Raw genomic sequence first — 21,844 nt, 5'->3', positions numbered from 1 at the left:
TTTTCTGCCACATGTCTCATTAGTTAATCTGACATCCATTTAGGCCTAAATCTTGAACAATATTTCTTAGTTGGTATGAAAAGCCTAGTCGCTTCCAAGATTAATTCTCTGAATGCTTCCCATTTTGAATTTGCTGTTGGTAACATCATCAGTTGGTTCCATCGTATAGAATTTAAATACTGTCTCAGACCTCAGTAAAGCAAAAACCCTTCCCTTCACCCCTGTTGGTAGTTACCTCTTTGAGTAAATCCCACTTCAGCACACTGTGATCACTGCCACCTAGTGGTTCCTTTATCTGCATATTCTTAATGCATAAAGAATCACGACTGGTAATCAGATCATGAGTACTACTCCCTCTAGTTGCCTCCCAAACATGCTGCTGTAGAAAACAATCATCCAATAAATCCCCAAAAGCCCTGCGAATGTGTGTGAGTGACCAACCCACAAATTCCAGTCAATATCTATTACATCTATACGACATTTTTTCACCCTGTTACTCACTTCATCAGCTCAGTCGGTTGGGTGTTTCCTTTTTTATGGCACATCAGCAGCTCAGGCCATAAATTCTTGTTGACAGGAGAGACTGCTTCTACAAGGATGGGGTACACTTAAACAGAAAGGGTGCAAGAATATTTGCTGATGATATCGAGGCAGTGTTAGGTGGTTCGGAAAACTGCTAGCTTTGGGGGGGGGGGGGGAATACACAGACTAAACGTTTAACAGTGGCCGCAGGCATAAGCAAAAATGATTCTTGCACTGTTTCTATTAGAATGAGAAGCAGCCTGGAAAGCAAAAGGTTATCATTTCCAGGACTGTTGGGAGTCATAGTGGAACAAGTAAATACATGAACTGTGTTGGCGAAATAAGAGCAGAAACAGGTGCATGCATACATGCATGTACACCAATCCTAGGAGTATAGTTAATAAATTTGATGAGCTTGAAGTGCTAGTCAAGACATCAAAGGCAGATACTGCTGGGATACCAGAGACGTGGTGTCACACAGACATAAGCAGTGCAGAATTGGAATTTGGGCAGTCCAATATGTACAGAAAGGATAGACAGGACAAGAAGGGAGGAGGAGTTATGTTGTAAGTTAAGAGACACATAAAATCTAAGGAAGTGCATCCAATTGATGTTGGTGAACAATGCAATATTGAGTCTGTTTGGTGTGACATAACACTGGGAAAGGAAAAATGAGAGTAGGTGTGTGTTATAGGCCTAATGAACCTGATGAGTACAATGAGCAATTGTGCAGAGAAACAGAGTGGGCTAGTAAAACAGCATGTCTTATAATGGGGGATTTTAACTTTCCAGATATTGACTGAAACTTGTGGTCACTCACACACTAGCAAGACTTTTGTGGATTTATTGGATGATTGTTTTCTACGGCAACATGTTCGAGAGGCAACCAGGGGGAGTAATTAGCATTAGCATTAGTAGAGGCATATGATGCAAGAAAGCAAGCTTATTCAGCATCAGCCAAAAAAAAAAAAAAAAGCAACCCTTTGTTCCATTCACTATTCTTGTTGCCCTTCTCTGTACTCGTTCCAGCAGCTCTACATCCTTCTTGAAATGAGGCTTCCAGACCTGTATACAGTACTCAAGGTGTGGCCTGACCAATGCCTTATACAAGGGAATAATCACATCCCTGTCCCTGCTAGAAAATTCCTGTATCTCATTGACAAGACATCATGAGCTACTCTTGCAGCTCGTCTGCACTGCTCAGAGAACTTCATATCTGCCTGCACAATTACCCCCAGGTCCTTTTCATTCTCTACAACTGTCAGCGTAGTACCACAGAGTTGATACGTTGATCTGGGGTTACTGTTTCCCATATGTAGTACTTTACATTTGTCAATGTTAAACTTCATTTGCCACCTCTCAGCCCATCTGCTCAACTTTTCCAGATCCTGTTGCAGCAGCATAGTATCAGTAGTGTCCTTAACAACCCTGCCAACCTTGGTATCGTCTGCAAACTTGGACATTAAGCCTGATACACCATCATCAATATCATTTATAAATACAGAAAACAACAATGGACCCAACACTGAACCCTGAGGAACTCCACTAATAACATTAGTCCACGTTCAGCAGTGTCCATTGATTACCACTCTCTGTCTTCTGCCACTCAACCATCCCTTTATCCATAGCAGCAATTTGCCTCCAATGCCACACTTCTCCAATTTGTGCAGCAGTCTTCCATGCGCAACAGTATCAAAAACCTTTCTAAGATCCAAGTACATAATATCAAAGTTATTCCCTGCATCTAGTTCTTTTGTGACTGCATCATAGTATCCAATCAAATTGGTCAGGCAAGACTTCCCCTTAACAAAAGCATGTTGTGTCCAAGCTATAACTGAAGTCTTGTCTAGATGATCCTGCAGTGCTTCTTTAACCAGTGCTTCCATTAATTTTCCTGGAACAGAAGTTAAACTCACAGGTCTATAGTTACTTGTGTCAGCCTTTGACCCTCATTTGTGAATCGGGGTTACATTTGCACATCTCCAGTCCATGGGTAACTCCCCTGAGTCCAAAGAAGCTCTCATAATTATGGCTAGGGGTTTGCTTACTTCCTTTGCTGCCTCCTTTAATATAACTGGATAGATCCCATCCACCCCGGGTGCCTTTTTTATGTTTATCCTCAACAATGTCTCCTCCACTTTCCTCTCAGTTATTAGAAAATAATCTAGCTCACTGCCAATGTTTACTTCACCTATGACATTCCCCTTCCTGAATAACTCCTCATATGTGAATGTAGATGCAAAATACTCATTTAGATTGTTATCTACCTGAGCTGGATCCTCAACTGTTGAACCATCAACATCCAGTGGACCAATCTGATTCATCCCTTTCCTTCTTGAGTTTAAATAGGTAAAGAACTCTTTTCTGTTTTTCTTTGCGTCCTTTGCCAAGGATTTCTCATAATCTGCCTTTGCCTGCCTAATCTCCTTTATGACTTGGTTACAGACCAACTTATATCTATCATAGGCTTCCATGTCACCCATTAATTTGTATGTATCCCATGCATTTTTCTTCTCTGCCATATGTCTCATTAGTTCATCTGACAACCATTTAGGCCTGAACCTTGAACAATATTTCTTAGTTGGTATGTAAAGGCCGGTAGCTTCCAAGATTAGTTCCTTGAATGCTTCCCATTTTGAATTTGCTGTTGGTAACATCATCAGTTGGTCCCACTGTATAGAATTTAAATACTGTCTGAGACCATCATAGTCGCCTTTACGAAAGCAAAAACCCTTCCCTTTACCTCTGATGGTAGTTACCTCCTTGAGTAAATCCCACTTCAGCACACTGTGATCACTGCCACCCAGTGGTTCCTTTATCTGCAGATTCCTAATGCATGAAGAATCACTACTGATAATCAGATCAAGAGTATTACTCCCTCTAGTTGCCTCCCGAACATGCTGGTGTAGAAAACAATCATCCAATAAATCCATAAAAGCCTTGCTAGTGTGTGAGTGACCAACCCACAAATTCCAGTCAATATCTGGGAAATTAAAATCCCCCATTATAAGACTCTCTGATTTACTGGCCCATTCTATTTCCCTGTACAGTATCTTATTATACTCATCAGAGTCATTAGGCCTATAGCACACTCCTACTCTCAATTTTGATTTACCTATGCTTATATCACACCAAACTGACTCGACACTGCCCTGTCCATCAATGTCGACTGGCTTAACTTCCTTGGATTTTATGTGTTTTTTAACTAATAGCATAACCCCTCCTCCCCTCCTGTCATGTCTATCCTTTCTATACACATTGTACTCCCCAAATTCCAGTTCTGCATTCCTTATATCTGTGTGACACCACGTCTCTGATATCCCAACAATATCTACCTTTGATGTTTTGAGCAATACCTCAAATTCATCAAATTTATTTACTAAACTCCTAGCATTGGTGTACACGCAAGTATACATGCACCTGTTTCTATTCTTAGCTACCCTAACACAACCCAAGTGTTTACTTGTACCGCAATGACTTCCAGCAGTCTCTGAAATATCCTGCATCTTGTTTTTCAGGCTTCTGCTCATTCCAATAGAAGCAGTGCAAGAAAATCTTTCACTTCTGCCAGTGGCTACTGTTAATCCATTAGTCTTTGTCTCCCCCCAAGCTAGCAGTTTTCCGACCCACCTAACACTGCCTCGATAGCATCAGCAAATATTCTTGCACCCTTTCTATTTAAGTGTATCCCATCCCTGTAGAAGCAATCTCTCCTGTTAACAAGTACATTCCAGGCTGAAAAAAATTCTACCCCTTGAGCCTTGCACAATCTTTCCAGGGCCGAATTGATCGACAAGGCTCTCATCATATACTCCCTCCTATCGTGTCTGGGCAGAATTGCAGACACTTTCAATTCAACCCTACTTCACGGCTTTTTTTCAACAGTGACCTGTACTTGTTAAGTAATTCCGCTGGTCTCCTACTCTTAATATCATTAGTGCCAACGTGTACAACTATATCACCTTTTGTGCCCTTAAAAGATGATATCTGCTCTACAACGTCATCAACCTTTGCCCCTGGCAGACATACCCTGGTCCTGTTCCACCTATCCTTTTTACAAGCATGTTCCCCGTTTCCCTGACAAAGAGTCACCAACAACTACTAGTTCCTGTGGGACCAGCGCATTCTGCCTTGGGGGCTGCCTCTGTGTTGCAAGATGACCAAGTGCAAGCTCTGGCGTTGATGTGGGCAGCTGAGAGCTTGATGGGCCCCTCAATTTATTTCCTTCGAGGGCATTCACCCTGTCCTTCAAGGTCTCATATAGGCCCATAACAATGCCGAGTTGTCGCCTAATTTCCTTGCACTCCTTGCATAGTGCACACACAAAGACATCCCCCATGGCAGTATCATGTCCCGTACCCGATTGCTCCGCAAACATCAAGCAAACAGTGCATCTTAAAAGGCTGTGATTCAGAGGGCAACTGCCCCCCTCAGTTCTCCCCTGAGTCACAGCACTCCCATTAGCTTGAGCCTTTTGCTTTGCTGCTCTGGTCAGTCATGATTTCGATTTTAATACTCTTGATCTGATTATCAGCAGTGATTATTCATGCATTAAGAATTTGCAGATAAAGGAACCACTGGGTGACATTGATCACAATGTACTAATATGGGAATTACTTAAGGATGTAACTAGCATCAAGACTAAAAAGGGAAGAGTTTCTGCTTTCGTAAAGGTGAACACAGTGGTCTCAGACAGTTTTTAAATTCTGTCCAGTGGGAACAACTGATGATGTTAGCAATGCTGAATTCTAAATGGGAAGTCTTCAGGGCCTTAATTTTGGAAGCTACTAGGCTTTTCATTCCAACTAAGAAATACAGTTAAAGGTTTAGGCCTAAATGGATATCAGATGAACTAATGAGGCTCGTGGCGGAAAAAAGGATGTATGGGATGCATATAAAGTATCAGGTGACACAGAAGCCTATGGCAGATTACGAGAAATCCTTGGCAAAGTATGTAAAGAAAAACAGCAAAGAGTTCTTTATTTATGCAAAATCTAAAAGGAAAGGGATGAATCAGATTGGATCACTTAACATAGATGGGTTGACTATTGATGATCATGCTCAGGTAGCTGATAAAATAAATGAATGAATATTTTGCATCTATATTCACATAGGAGGAGTTTAAAACTCTAACATGGAGCTAAGTGATTTTGTAATAACTGAGAGTAAAGTGGAGGAGAAATTGTTGAAGTTAAACATAAAAAAGGCACCTGGAGTGGATGGGATCTATCCAGTTATTTCAAAGGCGGCAGCAAAGGAAGTAAGCAAACCCTTAGCCTTAATTATGAGAGTTTCCTTGGACCCAGGAAAGGTCCCATGGACTGGAGGTGTGCAAATGTATCACCAATTCACAAAGGGAGTTCAAAAGGTGACCTGTTAGTTTAACTTGTTTTGCAGGGAAAATAATGGAATCACTGGTTAAAGAAGCATTGTAAGATCATCTAGACAAGACTGCAGTAATAATTAAGACACAGCATGGTTTGTTAAATGGAGGTCTTGTTTGAACAATCTGATTGGATACTATGATGTGGTCACAAAGACACTGAACGCCAAAAATAATTTTGATATCATATACATGGATTTCAGGAAAGCTTCTGATACTGTTGCATATGGAAGACTGCTGTACAAATTGGAGAGGTATGGTATTAAGGGTACGTTGCTACAATGGATAAAGGGATGGTTGAGTGGGAGACGACAGAGAGTGGTAATCAATGGACACTGCTCTTCGGGGACAAATGTTATCAGTGGAATTCCCCAGGATTGGGCCCATTGTTGTTTTGTATATTTATCAGTGATATTTATTAAGGTATATCAGGTTTAATGTCCAAGTTTGCAGATGATACAAAGGTTGGCAGGGTTGTTAACAACAGTAAAGACAGTATGCTACTCAAACTGGATCTAGATAAGTTGGGCAGTGGGATGAGAAGGGGCAACTGAAGTTTAACATTGACAAATGCAAAGTACTGCATGCAGGTAGCAATAACTGTACTAACTGTGTGGTACTACACTTAGGGAAGTGGAAAATGAAAAAGACGTGGGGGTAACTGTGCAGTCAAATATGAAGTTCACTGAGCAGTGCAGAGGGGATGCCAGGCCAGTCATGGAGACTTGTCAATGATATATATAGGAATTTTGCCAGAAGGGACAGGGAGGTGATTATCCCATTACAAGGCAATGGTCAAGCCACACCCAGAGTACTGAGTATAGGTCTGAAGGCCCCATTTTAGGAAGGATGTAGAGTTGCTAGTACAAGTACAAAGAAGAGCAATAAGATTGGTCAGGGAAACTAATGGGTGCTCTTACCAAGAAAGGTTTAAGTTCTGCAAATTACAGCACCTGGTGATCTGAGTGAAGTGTATAAGGCCTTGAATGGGTTGAGCAGGCTGCTGAATGTTATATAGGAATTTTTCTAGCAGGGATAAGGAGGTGATTATTCCCTTGTATAAGGCAATGGTCAGGCCACACCTAGAATACTGTATACAGGTCTGGAGGCCTCATTTCGAGAAGGATGTAGAGCTGCTGGAACGAGTACAGAGAAGGGCAACAAGATTAGTGAATGGAACAAAGGGGTGCTCTTACGAAGAAAAGCTTAAGTTTTGCAAATTACAGTGTCTGGAGACTAGGCACCAGCGAGGTGATCTGATAGAGGTGTATAAAGCCTTGAATGGTTTGAGCATGCTCAATGCTGATGGGATTCTTCCTCTCGCTCAGAATAATCACCTGAGAGGGCAAAAATTCAAATTGAGGAAAGACAGATGTAGGATAGACGTGCGGAAATTTGCCTTTAGCCAGCGAGTGGTTGGTTGGTGGAACAGACTTCCATCCCTTGTCGTGGAAGTTGATAGCTTAAATAAGTTTAAGGCTCAGCTGGACAGGTATTTTGAACGAACAGAGGGGTGAAGTGGAAGTGGTTTTTTTTTTTTTTTGGCTGATGCTGCATATGCTTGCTTTCTTGCATCAAATGCCTTTATTTACTGAATATAGTGAAATCGTGTTCACACATTGTAATTGTTTTAATTATGGTAATGCTAATGCTGACGGAATTTTTCCCTCTTTCTCAGATTAAGAAACTGAGGGGGCACAGATTCAAATTGAGGAAAGACAGTTGTAGAATAGATGTGCAGAACAGACTTGCATCTTTTGTTGTGGAAGCTGATAGCCAAAATAAATTTAAGGCTGAGCTGGACAGGCATTTGGAATGAATGGAGGGGTAAATGGGATGGTTTTTTTTTTTTTTGGCTGATGCTGCATAAGCTTGCTTTCTTGCATTGTATGCCTCTGATAATGCTAATGTGCCAATTTGAAATGCTCAATCTTGGAATAATTTATAAATAGGCTGCCACATCAAAATGAAATGCAATTAAACAATGGATAAAATTAATTGTACAAATTTAAAAATGCCAGTAATATTTCTGTATAAAGATCATAATAAGTATTTCAGACTGCAAATATATCCAAAATATGGCTTTATGCTTCTCTAGTTTGATGAAATGGGCCAGCAAGTCTGTTCTCCAGTAGATTCTTGTGAATATTATTATCTTAAAGTGGATTAATTTTAAAATGAAAAATGTATCTATTTTCAAGATATTTATTAAAATTGAATATAAATGCGATGTTATTAAATTTATTAAAGAATTGGAGAAGAATTTTATGCTTTTCTTGCCACTTCTTGATTTCTTCAACTGCTGGGAATTTGTCATTGGACTCTTCCTCTACCTTTGTCAGAGCTCATTCTGGACTTGTTGAAAACTGCAAAGATGTATTTGTCCTTGTTAACTCTGAAATACTTCAGGCCCACCCAAAGATATGGAGTTGCAGTCTAGTATACTATAAGAACTTCCTGAATCAACTGGAGACCTGAAAATCTAAATTCCTTTATTTACTGAATATAGTGAAATCGTGTTCACACATTGTAATTGTTTTAATTATGGTAGAGGAAAATGCATTTTTCTTTTTGCAATTAGAGGAAAACTCCTGGTGTGATGATAACAACAAAATAAATATGCAATTTTTGAAATTTTTATTATAGAATTATTAAAAGTAATGTACCAGATTAAAAACATTTTTTTTTTTGGATTAGCAACCCCACGTATCAAAAGCTGTGCACTGTGCACAGCTTTAGGTTTTGCAGACAAATGCTTTTAAGGCAGTTACAAATAACCCTTGAAAATTCATCTTACAAACCAATCAAACACATTCATTTTTAGAATGTCAGAGAAATTAGAAAGTTGGGAAGACAACTTGTGTAGTCGACACCCGCTAATTTTTGTAAAATCAGTTGAAATGTTCACATAGTGGGGGTTGTACACCTTTGAAATAGAGCAATGGATTATTCCCTGAAGCATTTGTGGAACACAATTCAACAGCTACACAAGTTGTCTGCCAAATATATCTAACAAAGTTTTGAGACTTTAGGATTTCCAAAAAATTTTTACACAAGAAATTACAAAGTATGATCCAAAAATCACTTACATTTTTTGTACAATCCAAGCTTTTGACTCGGCGGGGTAGCTGTTCTTTCTACAATCTCAAAACTCGAAGGAACAGGAATTTTAAGAAGATCAGCCAATGCTGATAAAACACCCTGAATGTTTTCAGCAGCAGCAGAAGTGAGAGTTAATGTTACAGCTACATTACCAGAATCTTTTAATGGAATGGGAGGTCCACCAATTCCAACCATCTTAGCTCGGAAAGCCAAAACATCAGCTTTGTGTTCCATTCCAAGGGCATTTTCCTTATCCTGTAAAAATAAATATAAATAAATACAAATTTTAAACAGATTTCCCAAACGCAAAAACATTAAATCCACAAATATATACAAAACTTTCTTTTGCATTCATACATTCAGTTTACAAGTCATATCAAAATTAAAAGGGAAATAAAAGTAAATTTATTAAAAGTACAAGGGTGCTAAGTGAAAATAATGGATACATTTTAAATTTTGTTTCAATGAGACATTAAAAAAAAATATATATATATACATATATATGCATCATACCATATGCAAAAGTTCCGAGCAAACACTATACATTTTATATAGAGGGTGCTATCTCGTGTTAATGTATCATGATGAAATAAGACTTTACAGCAATTACTCTAGTATTCCACACCACGCACTACAAATGGGGTCTGTATTTAACTCGAATAGTGACCAGATCACATTCCAAGTAGTGAACATCTTTTTTCAAAACATTGGTCTGAAATATATGTTTGTTTGTTATTTGGTTTTTAGGAGCATTAGCAACTAAGGCCATATTGCTAAGGGATATGCGGTGGTCATTCCCAGACCTTTCCACATCCTCCGTATTTGGTGGTCACGGGCTCTAACCCTGGTCTAATCAAGAGGCGTGTGCTACGCACTGCTGCTCCTGCCCACCTGGCTATGGAGGCGCCTTGTATATGATGGAACTTCATTATACCTACAAGTGAAAGCCATCCTTATGGGAAGTCTGACATCTTGTATAATAGCAAACCTATATACAAGGTTTGCTATTCAGCTGAAAAACATTTCCAGATGACCTATTACTATTCAGATATGTGGATGATTTATGTGTCTTTATCTGTTCACATTTCATTCATGATTTCGGCAGCCTATTTTTATCCAGAAGAGCTTACCCTGAAAAAAAAATTAACATCTCAGATAACATGGACAAGTACTTGGATTTAAAAATAGAAATCTCCGCTAATACAAAAGACATAAATGTCTATAATAACAGGGATGCATTTAATTTCAATATAGTCAGCCTTACACACTGGGCATTCAATATCTCTAAATCTGTATATGATAATATCATTCTATCCCACTGCCTCAGTATTGCTTCCATCTGCATTAAAAGTTCTATTATATTTTATATAATCCTAAATTCTATTATTTATTATATAAACTCAAAATGGATTTTTCCATAGTGCATACTGATCATTACAGAAACAGGGAACCCCTTACCACTGTTTTTTCTTTCAATTTGGGTGGTTAACCTGGAAGAAGTCACCACCCAAATTGAAAGAAAGTAGAAGAAGAAGTAAGTTTCTGTATATTATCCTTTATGTTTATATCTATGTATTTTACTTATGTGGTCTCCATAAGTATGCCTTTTAAGATACTCTTACCCATAAACTAATACATATATTTAACAAAATAATACTGTATACAGTGAAACTTCTCCTAACGGACACCTCTCTTTAACGGACATCTCTCTACAATGGACATTTTCAAATTCCCCAACTCACTTCTATTGGTTTTAATGTGTTTTCAGCTTCTGTCTAGCGGACATTCTCTGTAACAGACGTGGACAGGCAATCTGCACTGTTTCGTTTAGATTAGCACTTAATTTGATCTTCCCATAATGGACAGCAGGCGAGTTCATGGCCCTTTTTCTATGAACTTTTCTTCCACGTATTGCCTCAATTGTGTGTTTATTTTCTATTTCCGATTCTCTGAATTTTATCAAGTTTCACATTGCGGTTCTAAACCCTTTTTCAAGAATTTTAAGGCATGTGTAAAACTTCTGATGAATTCGATGTGTGCAGAGGGGGGGGGGGGGGGAATTTGGTCAGCCTTTCGTCTTTTCAGTTTCAGTTTTGTTCAGTGTCGTGTGAAGTGCACAATGTCTTCTTGTAAACATTTACCTTTAAAAGATAAAGTCAAACTCATTAATGCGTATGATCGGCAAAAAAATAGTGTTCGCAATCTCGCTGCAAAATGCAAAATCGGGTAAGACACAGGTAAGCGACATCCTAAAGGAAAAAAACGAACTGCTCAAACAATTTTGGCAACATGGAAATGATCAGGTTCAAAAATCCTTCCCGAAAACTGTTGGACTTCAAATTGACAATGTTACGTATGAGTGGTTTTGTCGCGAATGTGCTAAAAAAATTCCCATTAATGGGCCTATTATTAGGGAAAAGACTTGGAAGGTTGCGAAATCTATAGGAAGTAAATGAGTTCAAAGCTTCTGTGGGATGGCTAGACAAGTTCAAAACTAGGCATAAAATTTCTTGGAAAATCATAAGTGGTGAAGGTGGATCTGTTGATACTGGGGTTGTAACAGAGTGGACCATCAAATTGGAAGATTTATGTCGTGATTTTGAAGTTAAGGATATTTACAACTGTGATAAAACAGGGTTGTTTTTTCAAGCTCTTCCTGAAAAAACAATGAGTCTAAAAAACGAAAAGTGTCAGGGCAGAAAAATTTCTAAGGAACACTTGACTGTACTATTGTGTACAAATATGCTGGGAGACTTTGAACAACCTCTTGTTATAGGAAAACCACAAAAGCCTTACCAGGGAAACCCCGGTGGGCTGGAGGCCGGTGTGATTTTGGCCATAAACCATAGTATGAGGCCACTATTAATTTTCCCGGGTAAGGATTTTTGACCCAGTCCGCCTCTGTTTATCGATATTGCTTTTCTTTTTCTCACCACATCTGCAGTGTCTTCACCAGAATGCTTACTTTTCACACCTTTTAAGTATTTTACTCATTTTTAGGGAACAAAGCACAATTACAAAACGAGGAGGCACGCTCAATACACATAAACAAAGCTGCGCGTGCGTGTAGCAACTGAATAAACAACACCGTAAAGGCAGAGATATACTATTAACACCTCACATTTTACTAAAGCACATTTCTAGGGGTTGCTACCATAAAATAATAAAAACAATTTCCAGTTGCGTTTCTGCTAGTTGGAATCTTATAAACTGGTAGTAAACTCGATCTAATTGCATTTGCAATTATACCGATAGCTAGAATTGTGTTGGTTTTTACGTTATTATGGTGAAATGTGTTTCCCCTTCATTGATATAAAAAACATAAATACATTGTTGGTTCGGCTGGGGTGATTCTGCGTTCGACTACCATTTCTTGTAAACACAAAGGCGAATCGTGCATAAGCGAATTCGGTTCGTGTTATATAAGATATCGTTCCCCTATTTATAAAACGTGTATGATCAAATTCGTGTAGTGTAAACACGTGTTATACGAGGACTGACTGTATTAATGATTGTCAACATATTATATACCTCACATAACACACCCACCCACCCACCTCTGCCATTAATATTCAGATACCTGCATATCTACAAATAACCTTTATTTTATTTATTATTATACAGAAAAACTTATGCTTATTGAAAATATTAGCCTTTAGGACAGCTTCTAGTCTCCAAGGAACACTCTACTAGTTTTTGTAAATGTTTTCTGATATGGCCTTTATCATGTCTTTAAATAAGACATTTTCTTCATGGGTGTTATCCATAAAGAAATAAATTATTCACACTCTTTGTATGCTATGCTACGCTAAATAATTTTACGAAACGAGCATTATGTTCAAACCCATTAACGGGGGTCATTTTTTTTCATTATCTTTTACATTGTACACAGTTAAAAATTCTTTAAAATTCTTTATGAACATTCCAGAAGGTCAAGGACCAATTATAATTTTTTCCTATTGGTTATTATATTCGATTAACACGTTTCCGTTTTGCGCGATGTGCTCACGGGACGAATTAATCAGGTTAATCGAGGCCCTCCTGTATAAGGTATATTCAATATTAAGGTGAATAAATAAATATAATGATACACCTAAAACTGAAAATATTTAAAAATTTTATTAAGTACAATACACTACATTTACTGAACAAACTAATTTACAAAATTAACAACCTGAAAAGGGATCACTGCTTTTCAATATTAAGGTATATAAAATTTTATATACCTTAATTCACCTTAATATTGAATATATAAGGTATATTCAATATTAAGGTGAATAAATAAATAAATTTCTAATTTAATGAGATAATTGTTTTTGATAATTAACAAAATTTAAAATGCTGTTTTACTTCACTTTATGTGCGGGCCATATAAAAATAATTCACGGGGCCATATCCAGCCCGTGGGCCATAGGTTGGACACCACTGATGTAGTGTGTTATTCAGAATGACATATCTATCTAAATGTCCCTGGATTACACTCTTAATCATTGCCTCTAAGATTTTCCCTACTACCGAAGTCAGACTAACTGGTCTGTAGTTACCAACTTTGAACCATTCCCACCACATTTTCACTATGGTGGCTCTCGAATATCCAACAATGCCTGTAGTTGCTGCGATGATGGCCAATTTCCTAGAACTGCAAATTATTCCCTGTTCAAACTCATGTCCTTCCCTTTCCCCACCGCATGGGCTTTGTACTGATAAATGACAGGCACTACCCGTGCCATCACTATATAAGTTGCACCAGAAGGTAATGTCACTCCTAGGTGCTGTGAGATGTGGCGCCTCGTGGAGATGGCTAGTCATAATGTTTTGGCTCATGAGTGTGTGTATATATACACAGTTGAACTAGTTTACAGCGAGCTTCACTGGACCACAAGATGTGCTTGCTGTATCCGGGTGCTCGCTATGCTCGAGTTAGGTAATTCGGAACAATAGAAGTGTAGAAATCAGAGGCAAACATGAATTACAAACTGTAAAAGATTAACCTCCGTATGAAAATTATTTGTGGTCCTAAAAAGGGACGATTGTTTTGAAAAGTGATTATCCAATTTTCAGGAACGAATGTAGAATCATTTGACTGGGCTTCTGCTTTTGTCTCAACTTTCTTCTGATCAGACTTAAAGCATTGAACACCTCTGCATCAGTATCATCTGTAGCTTCGAAAAAATACCGAAGATTTTCTACACTGTCAACAGCTGCTCCATATGATGGAGGCTGACGGAGTTTTCTTTGTCTTCTACTTCTTCACTTTTTTCACCTGCTACTTGGATAGTTTCTATGATATCTTCTGTTGTAAGAGCTCCCAAAGTTACGACATCATCATCTACATGTTCCCAACTGTTGATGTTTGGCGATACGTGGGAATTTTGTTTCAATTCCCTTGTCTATTCTCTCAATGAGCAAAAGGACCAAGTTGCAATGAACATGAGCTTTGAAACTTCTGATCACATCTGGATCTATTGGTTGTAGCACTGCTGTAGTATTTGGAGGCAAAAAAATGAGCATTATGTAACTTAGATTAGCATTAGCATTAGATTAGTCTTCCATCAGACAAAAAAAAAACCTTATTTCACCCACCCACTCACTCCAAATGTTTGTCAAGTTCTGCCTTGAATCTATTTAAGTTATCAACTTCTTTGACAGATGTACGTTTCTTCCAGAAATCAACCACCCGCTGGCTAAAGGCAAACTTCCGCACATCTATCCTACAACCGTCTTTCCTCAATTTAAATTTATGCCCTCTCAGGCGATTATTCTGAGCAAGAGGAAGAATCCCATCAGCACTGAGCATGCTCAAACCATTCAAGGCTTTATACACCTCAATCAGAAAACCTCGCAGGTGCCTAGTCTGCAGACACTGTAATTTGCAAAACTTAAGCCTTTCTTCGTAACTAATCACTAATCTTGTTGCCCTGCTCTGTACTCGTTCCAGTAGCTCTACATCCTTCTTAAAATGAGGCCCCTAGACCTGTATACAGTACTCAAGGTGTGGTCTGACCATTGCCTTTTACAAGGAGATAATCACCTCCTTATCCCTGCTAGAAAAATTCCTGTATATCACTGACAAGACACCATGAGCTACTCTTGCAGACTGTCTGCACTGCTCAGAAAACTTCATATCTGCCTGCACAATTACCCCCAGGTCCTTTTCATTCTCCACCACTGTCAGTGTGGTACCAGAGAGTTGATATTACTCTGGGATTACTGCTTCCCATTTGTCAATGTTAAACTTCATTTGCCACCTCTCAGCCCATCTGCTAAACTTTTCTAGATCCTGTTGCAGCAATGTAGTGTCATTAACAACCCTGCCAACCTTTGTATCATCTGCAAACTTGAACATTAAGCCTGATATACTATCATCAATATCATTTATAAATACAGACAACAACAATGGACCAAAACTGAACCCCGAGGGACTCTACTAATGACATTAATCCACGAAGAGCAGTGTCCATTGATTACCACTCTCTGTCTTTTCCCACTCAACCACCCCTTTATCCCTAGCAGCAATTTGCCTCCAATGCCACGCTGCTCCAATTTGTGCAGCAGTCTTCCATGTGCAACAGTATCAAAGGCTTTTCTAAGATCCATATATATGATATCAAAGTTATTATTTGCATCCAGTTCCTTTGTGACTACATCATAGTATCCAAACTAATTACTTTGTGACTACATATATATCCAAAATATACTGTAAATTGGAAGCAGAAATAAATGTAATGGTGGCAAATGATAAATACAGCTTAATTTTGGCATAAATCTAAAAGGAAGTTTAAATGCAATATATTTAATTAAAGAGCAAAATTTCACCTTTTCATCATCGAATTCTGATAATAACTTGAGTGATGTTTCATTACGCGTAACAGGCACTGCTATAAAGAGAATTTTTGAAAATTAATTCAAAATACTTCAACAAATATAATAAAAATTACAGTGATATGAGAATAATTAAAAGTAACAATTTTATTCCCCCCCCCCCTCTTCTCACCTATAACTATTTAAATATTATAAAATTTAAATAGTTTTTATATCTTTTTTTTTAATGAAAGCCCCAATCACAAGACGTATTAAAACTTATATTGCTTAGTATCGTGCATGAGTTGAAGGTTGAAAAGATGAAAGAAGATAACTGTTGATAAGAGACTTGAATTTCTGTAGATTGTAATTTTCAGCAAATACATAAGTATGAAGGGAGGTTGTCCCAGAAAACTGAAGTTGAAACAATGTCCACGAAACTTCCATGGGCATTGTTTTTCTGAACTAGCTTTTATAATTCCTGCTCTCTCTTCCAAAGCAGTCCGAACATGTGAGGCAAATAGCCAACATCCTTTACTGTTCAACTTCAAACTCACAAAAGCAACTTTTTTTTTTTCCTTCCTCATTTATTCATTCAAATTCCGTTCTCTGGAACAAAATTCCTTCCTATGTATTTCCTGAAAATTTCAATCTATAGAAGTTCAAGTCTAATGTCAACAAATATCTTCTTTCATCTTCTCAACCTTCAACCAATGCACAGTACTACAGGTTCTAATACCTCTTGTGTTTGGGGTTTTCATTAAAAAAAAAAAAAAAAAAACCGAGATCAGCAGTAGTTGAATCAATTGGGATTCTGTCAGAAAAGGTATATGGCATTTGGCAGACTAAGTGAAAATGGACATCATTGAGATGTGAAATGAATTACACAAAGAAGTGTTTGGGAGGTTTAGATCTTTTTGCAGATAAAGAGTTTTTCTATTAATGTGACTATTCATGATGTATTCAGTATAAGAAAAGGTAGGGAGGACATGTTGTATGAAGTAATGAAGTTTTTGGATGTGGCACACACACTACTTGAACTCCCTCCAGTCACTATCTAGCAGAGTAGAGGAAATGGATTATACACTAGCATATTCAGAAGCCTCCCAGAGAGTTATCAATAGGTTTGGTCCAGTATACTTTTTAGCAGATGGCCTGGGAAAGTTGTGTTAGATCTGCATCCTCAAAATGTAAGGAAGTTTGGCTCTTGCTATGACATTCATCGTAACCTCAAAAGACCAATCATACTGCATGATGGAAGAGATTGGGGGGGGGGGGGGCACTGCCAGAGCTTTTCTCTCTAGACTAAACATGGGTTTCTCACTTCAAGCCTCCAATAAGCAAAGTGGTGGTACTGCACCAGATGATGGCAGTCATCATCTACAACCTAGTATTGCATAGTAACACAGACAGATGGCACCTCTGTGCCTCTGCTTGGGGTCAAGGTGTGGCAGTTATATGCACGGGGGTTTAATGCAAGTTTACTGAAGGTCATCCCACCACTGTGAAGGCACAAGCAGAGGATTTGGCTGTCACAGAACAACTGGACTTCACTGAAATTCAGCCCACTTGACTCCAGTATTATCTGAATATCAGTTCCACTATCATTTTAGACTACCAAGTAGCATGACCAGCTTGACATATCTTAGGAATGTATGTGACAGCTTCAAGGACCATCATGGATCATTACAATTATTTTTTCACAATGATATATATACCTGCCAAACTTGGACTTAACCAAAAAAAGTAGGGAATTTTCTGAAATGCATAATTTGGACTTCAAAATAAACATTGACTAACAATTGTATGCATTTTATATTAACATACAGGCACAGGATTGTTCACAATTAGAGAATTCTTTCAAACTTTAGCACACCAAAGATTTTCTGACACTATCAATAATTGTATCAAGAAAGATACTGTTTTCAGAGTTAATTCCCTTCAGAAATGCTGAGTCGAAGTTTCATTTACAATAACTGTCTCAATATTGACTTGGATATCAAGAGTACTTCCTCAATATCGAACATCCTCTCATACTTAGTACTGCTGTGTGGAATTGTTAAATTGCCAAGCAAAAGTTGAGAAATTGATTATATATGAAGATTCCCTTTTCACTAGCCAGTTTCCCAAAAAACCACAGTACAATTCTTTCATAATAGTTTCTGAAATTCACACTGAAATTCACAGAATTAATACTGCACATCTACTTTTTCGTCTTTATTGATACTGAGAGGTGATGGGAAACTCGTCTGCAGAAAAATTTAAATTTGTCAATGATGCACTAGCACTGCCAACTGATTAAATTTCTGCAAAGTTTTTTTGCCCATTGTTCAGTGGACGTTTATTCACCATGTGATCAAATGTAGTAATAAAGTACTTCCTCACTGAATAAAATCTTGTTTTAGACCTTCTATGAGCAACGGATCACCTGTGAATAAGTCAGAATCCACTTTCTGATTGAGAACTGTTTTGATAATCAACTTCCATAAGAAATTGATTATCAAAGATTTAACACCTGTTGGGCTAACAAATTTATATATAACATTCTTCAATATATCAAGATATATCAAGGAGTAATGATCTTAGTAAATTGATGGAAGACATGTATACTGAAGAGGAAATTAAAAGGAACTTGCAAAATGCATTATTCAAGCCAGAAGAGAGCAATTCAAACAAACTTTCCAAATATGCGAGGAAGGATAATTTGTCTGCTAATTCATAATCATTTCATGATTTTTTCTTTTCTAGTGGTAGGGAAGGAAAAAAATGTGGGATGGTCACTGTTGACAATAAACAGTTTCCAGGTGACATGGAAACTTACAGTAAGTATAAACTAGTTTGCAATCAAGTCACAAAGAATGTCAGGCAAGCTAAGGTAGATTAAGTCCTTGGTTAGAAATGGCAAAAAAAAAAAAAGCAAAGAATTCTTTGCTTATATTAATACTAGAAGGAATCAGATGAACAACAATGGACAACTAGATATGAATGACAACTATGGATGATCATGTTAAGGTTGCACAAACTAAATAAACAATAAATGTTTATTTAGTCTGTGCTTATTAAATGTTTATTCAGTAAACAATAAATAAATGTTTGTACAATCTGTTATAAACAGGTAGTAAACTCGATCTTTCGCTTATTATAATCAAATAAAAGTACTGCATATGGGTAGCAGTAACCCCAGAGAGAGATGTACCAACTATGTGGTTATACACTCAGGGTAGCAGAGAATGAAGAGATCTGGGGATAATTGTGCAGTCAGATATGAAGTTTTCTGAGCAGTGCAGACGGTCTGCAAGAGTAGCTCATGGAGTTTTGTCAATGGTATACAGGAATTTTGTGAGCAGGGATAAGGAGGTGATCATCCCCTTGTATTTGAAAGGATGTAGAGTTGCTAGAACGATTACAGAGAAGGGCAACAGGACTGGTGAAAGGAACAAAGGGTTGCTCTTACAAAGAAAGGCTTAAGTGTTGCAAATTGCAGTGTCTGGAGACTAGGCACTTGTGAAGTGATATGACTGAGGTGTATAAAGCTTTGAGTGGTTTGAATATGCTTAATGCTGATGGGATTCTTCCTCTTGCTTAGAATAATCATCTGAGAGGGAATAAATTCAAATTGAGCAAAGACAGTTGTAGGATTCATGTGCAGAAGTTTGCCTTTAGCCAACAGGGTGGTTGATTGCTGGAACAAACTTCCATCTGTTGTTGAAGTTGATAGCTTAAATAGATTCAAGCCAGAACTAGACAAACATTTGGAGCGAGTGGATGGGTGAAATGAGAAGGGTTTTTTTTTTTTTTTTTTTTTGGCTGATGCTATATAAGCTTGCTTTCTTGCACTTACTAATGCTAACTTACTGGCTGATAGTCAACATTTTGTGAAGTGGAGGCTTCCAGAGAATCCTCAACTCGAACGTGATCACTATTATCTTCCCTAGTACTGTTATCCCAAGTTTTGGGGAGCACTAGTACTTGCAAATCACCAGTGTGTGGAACGGGCTGAATTGCAGAAGGTATATTTGGACATATTATAGTGTGTTTGCTTTTTTCAGACATACCAGATATATCTGTCCTACAGAAGTAGACATCATTAATGTGGTTAGATGATTCTCGCCAAACCATAGGGACTGCAAAAAGATAAAGCTTTGAGTTTGCCATGTAACCACTTCCTAAGGTTTGTCCTCCAGGTAATACAACACTTGCGAGGTGTTCAAGGTTTGTCATGATCACCAATTTTAAATCCGAAATAATAGCGTAAGGGGTGACAGCCCGAAGATTTAGAGTTTCCTTACGGTAACTCTAACTGTGGCATGTGAAACTATCATCGTCATTTTCGAAATCTACACATAAAAATTGGTTAACAAGAGCATTTAAGGTCTTGGAGGTAAAAATCGTGTTGGCAATTTTTAATAACTGTTGTTATTTTCAATTTTATAGCTTTTGCTATGTGCTCAAATGGCTTTTTCTCAACACTTCTGAACTCAACTCTAAATAGACTCTTCAGAGATAGTCAATGTTTCTACTACTCTAGTTAAACATTTTCTTCAAAACAGCCAATGTGTACCCACAAGCTTAAAAATGTTTTTAAATATCAGAGGTATGCATTAACTGAAACTGTTTCAATGTATTCATTCCTTTTAGATCTTTCCCAATATAAAAATAGCAAAACCAATATTAAAAATAAAAAAAATAAGTGAAACAGCTCCAAGGAAGGTTCTATGGTTAGCAAGTAAATAAGCATTCAGCATGCATGAGGCTATCAGGACTACTTTTGTGGGGGAATATACCAGAACAGCATTCCTTTAAACAGAAGTCAGGTGCTGGTATAATGAATACCAGCACCTGACATTTCATGATAATGATTAAGCACTGAAAATAAATTCAATGTAACTTCCAAATATAAAAATAACAAAATCAATATTAAAAAAAAAAAAAAAAAAAATGATTTGATGAAATTAAAACACTATTTTAACTTACTGAAGAAGATAACTGCAAATTGTAACTAGTAAATGCTAATTAGGTGCAATTAAAAAACAAAATGCACATCAAATGCTTACCACCAGATTGACCAGCCTGACCAAAGTGAAAATAGGCAACATAATGTCTGCTAATAATTAACTATGAAGTTAGACTGATAATCAAACACAAAATACAACAGAAAATGTAAATAAATTAATGAACTAAATAAAAATAGAAGTAACCATATACAATTGGAAATGAGGGAGGGTGACAGAAGAACAAAACAAATGAAACAGACTGTGTACTTCCATATTGTTCATCTAATGTTGAAAATAAATGTGATGTAATCAAAATGATTTACAAAATTAAAATATTATTTTAACATGTTGAAGAGCTGGCTGCAGACTACAACTAGTACTGCTAACAAGGTTGCACATGGAAGTTTGCTACACAAATTGGAGCAGTGTGAAATTGGAGGCAAATTGCTGCTATGGATAAAGGGGTGGTTGAGGGGGAGAAGACAGAGAGTGGTAATCAATGGACACTGCTCATCGTGGACTAATGTTATTAGTGGAGTCCCTCAGGGCTCAGTGTTGGGTCCATTATTGTTTTCTGTATTTATAAATGATATTGATGATGGTATATCAAGCTTAATGTCCAAGTTTGCAGACGATACAAAGGTTGGCAGGGTTGTCAAGGCCACTACTGACACTATGCTGCTGCAACAGGACCTGGAAAGGTTGAGCAGATGGGCCGAGAGGTGGCAAATGAGGTACTACACATGGGAAACAGCAACCCAGAGCAACGTATCAACTCTGTGGTACTACACTGACAGTGGTAGAGAATGAAAGGGACTTAGGGGTGGTTGTGCAGGCAGACATGAAGTTCTCTGAGCAGTGCAGACGGGCTGCAAGAGTAGCTCATGGAGTATTGTCAATGATATATAGGAATTTTTCCAGCAGGGATAAGGAGGTGATTATTCCATTGTATAAGGCAATGGTCAGGCCACACCTAGAGTACTGTATACAGGTCTGGAGGCCTCATTTCAAGAAGGATGTAGAGCTGCTGGAACGAGTACAG

At 37.8% G+C, this 21,844-nt stretch overlaps 1 protein-coding gene across 5 annotated transcripts in view; it reads right to left on the bottom strand.

Moving 5' to 3' along the window:
- Nucleotides 1-21,844, bottom strand: part of LOC150080216 (histone-lysine N-methyltransferase 2C-like) — a 1,301,638-nt gene that overhangs the window by 334,568 nt on the left and 945,226 nt on the right. For all 5 annotated transcript variants that reach the window (XM_090381514.1, XM_090381519.1, XM_090381517.1 and 2 more), the window contains 2 exons: nt 15,824-15,885; nt 8,995-9,262 (listed from right to left, as the gene is read on the bottom strand). In XM_090381514.1, the coding sequence (XP_090237640.1) occupies nt 8,995-9,262; nt 15,824-15,885 (330 nt within the window). The remainder of the gene's footprint in view (nt 1-8,994; nt 9,263-15,823; nt 15,886-21,844) is intronic.

The sequence above is a fragment of the Mastigoproctus giganteus genome, chromosome 9 (assembly GCF_048544385.1).
Source record: "Mastigoproctus giganteus isolate SK-2022 chromosome 9, ASM4854438v1, whole genome shotgun sequence".
Classification (NCBI taxonomy): Eukaryota; Metazoa; Arthropoda; class Arachnida; order Uropygi; family Thelyphonidae; genus Mastigoproctus; species Mastigoproctus giganteus.
Note: the sequence above shows the minus strand (reverse complement) of the source record. Positions and strands in the feature narration are given on the sequence as shown.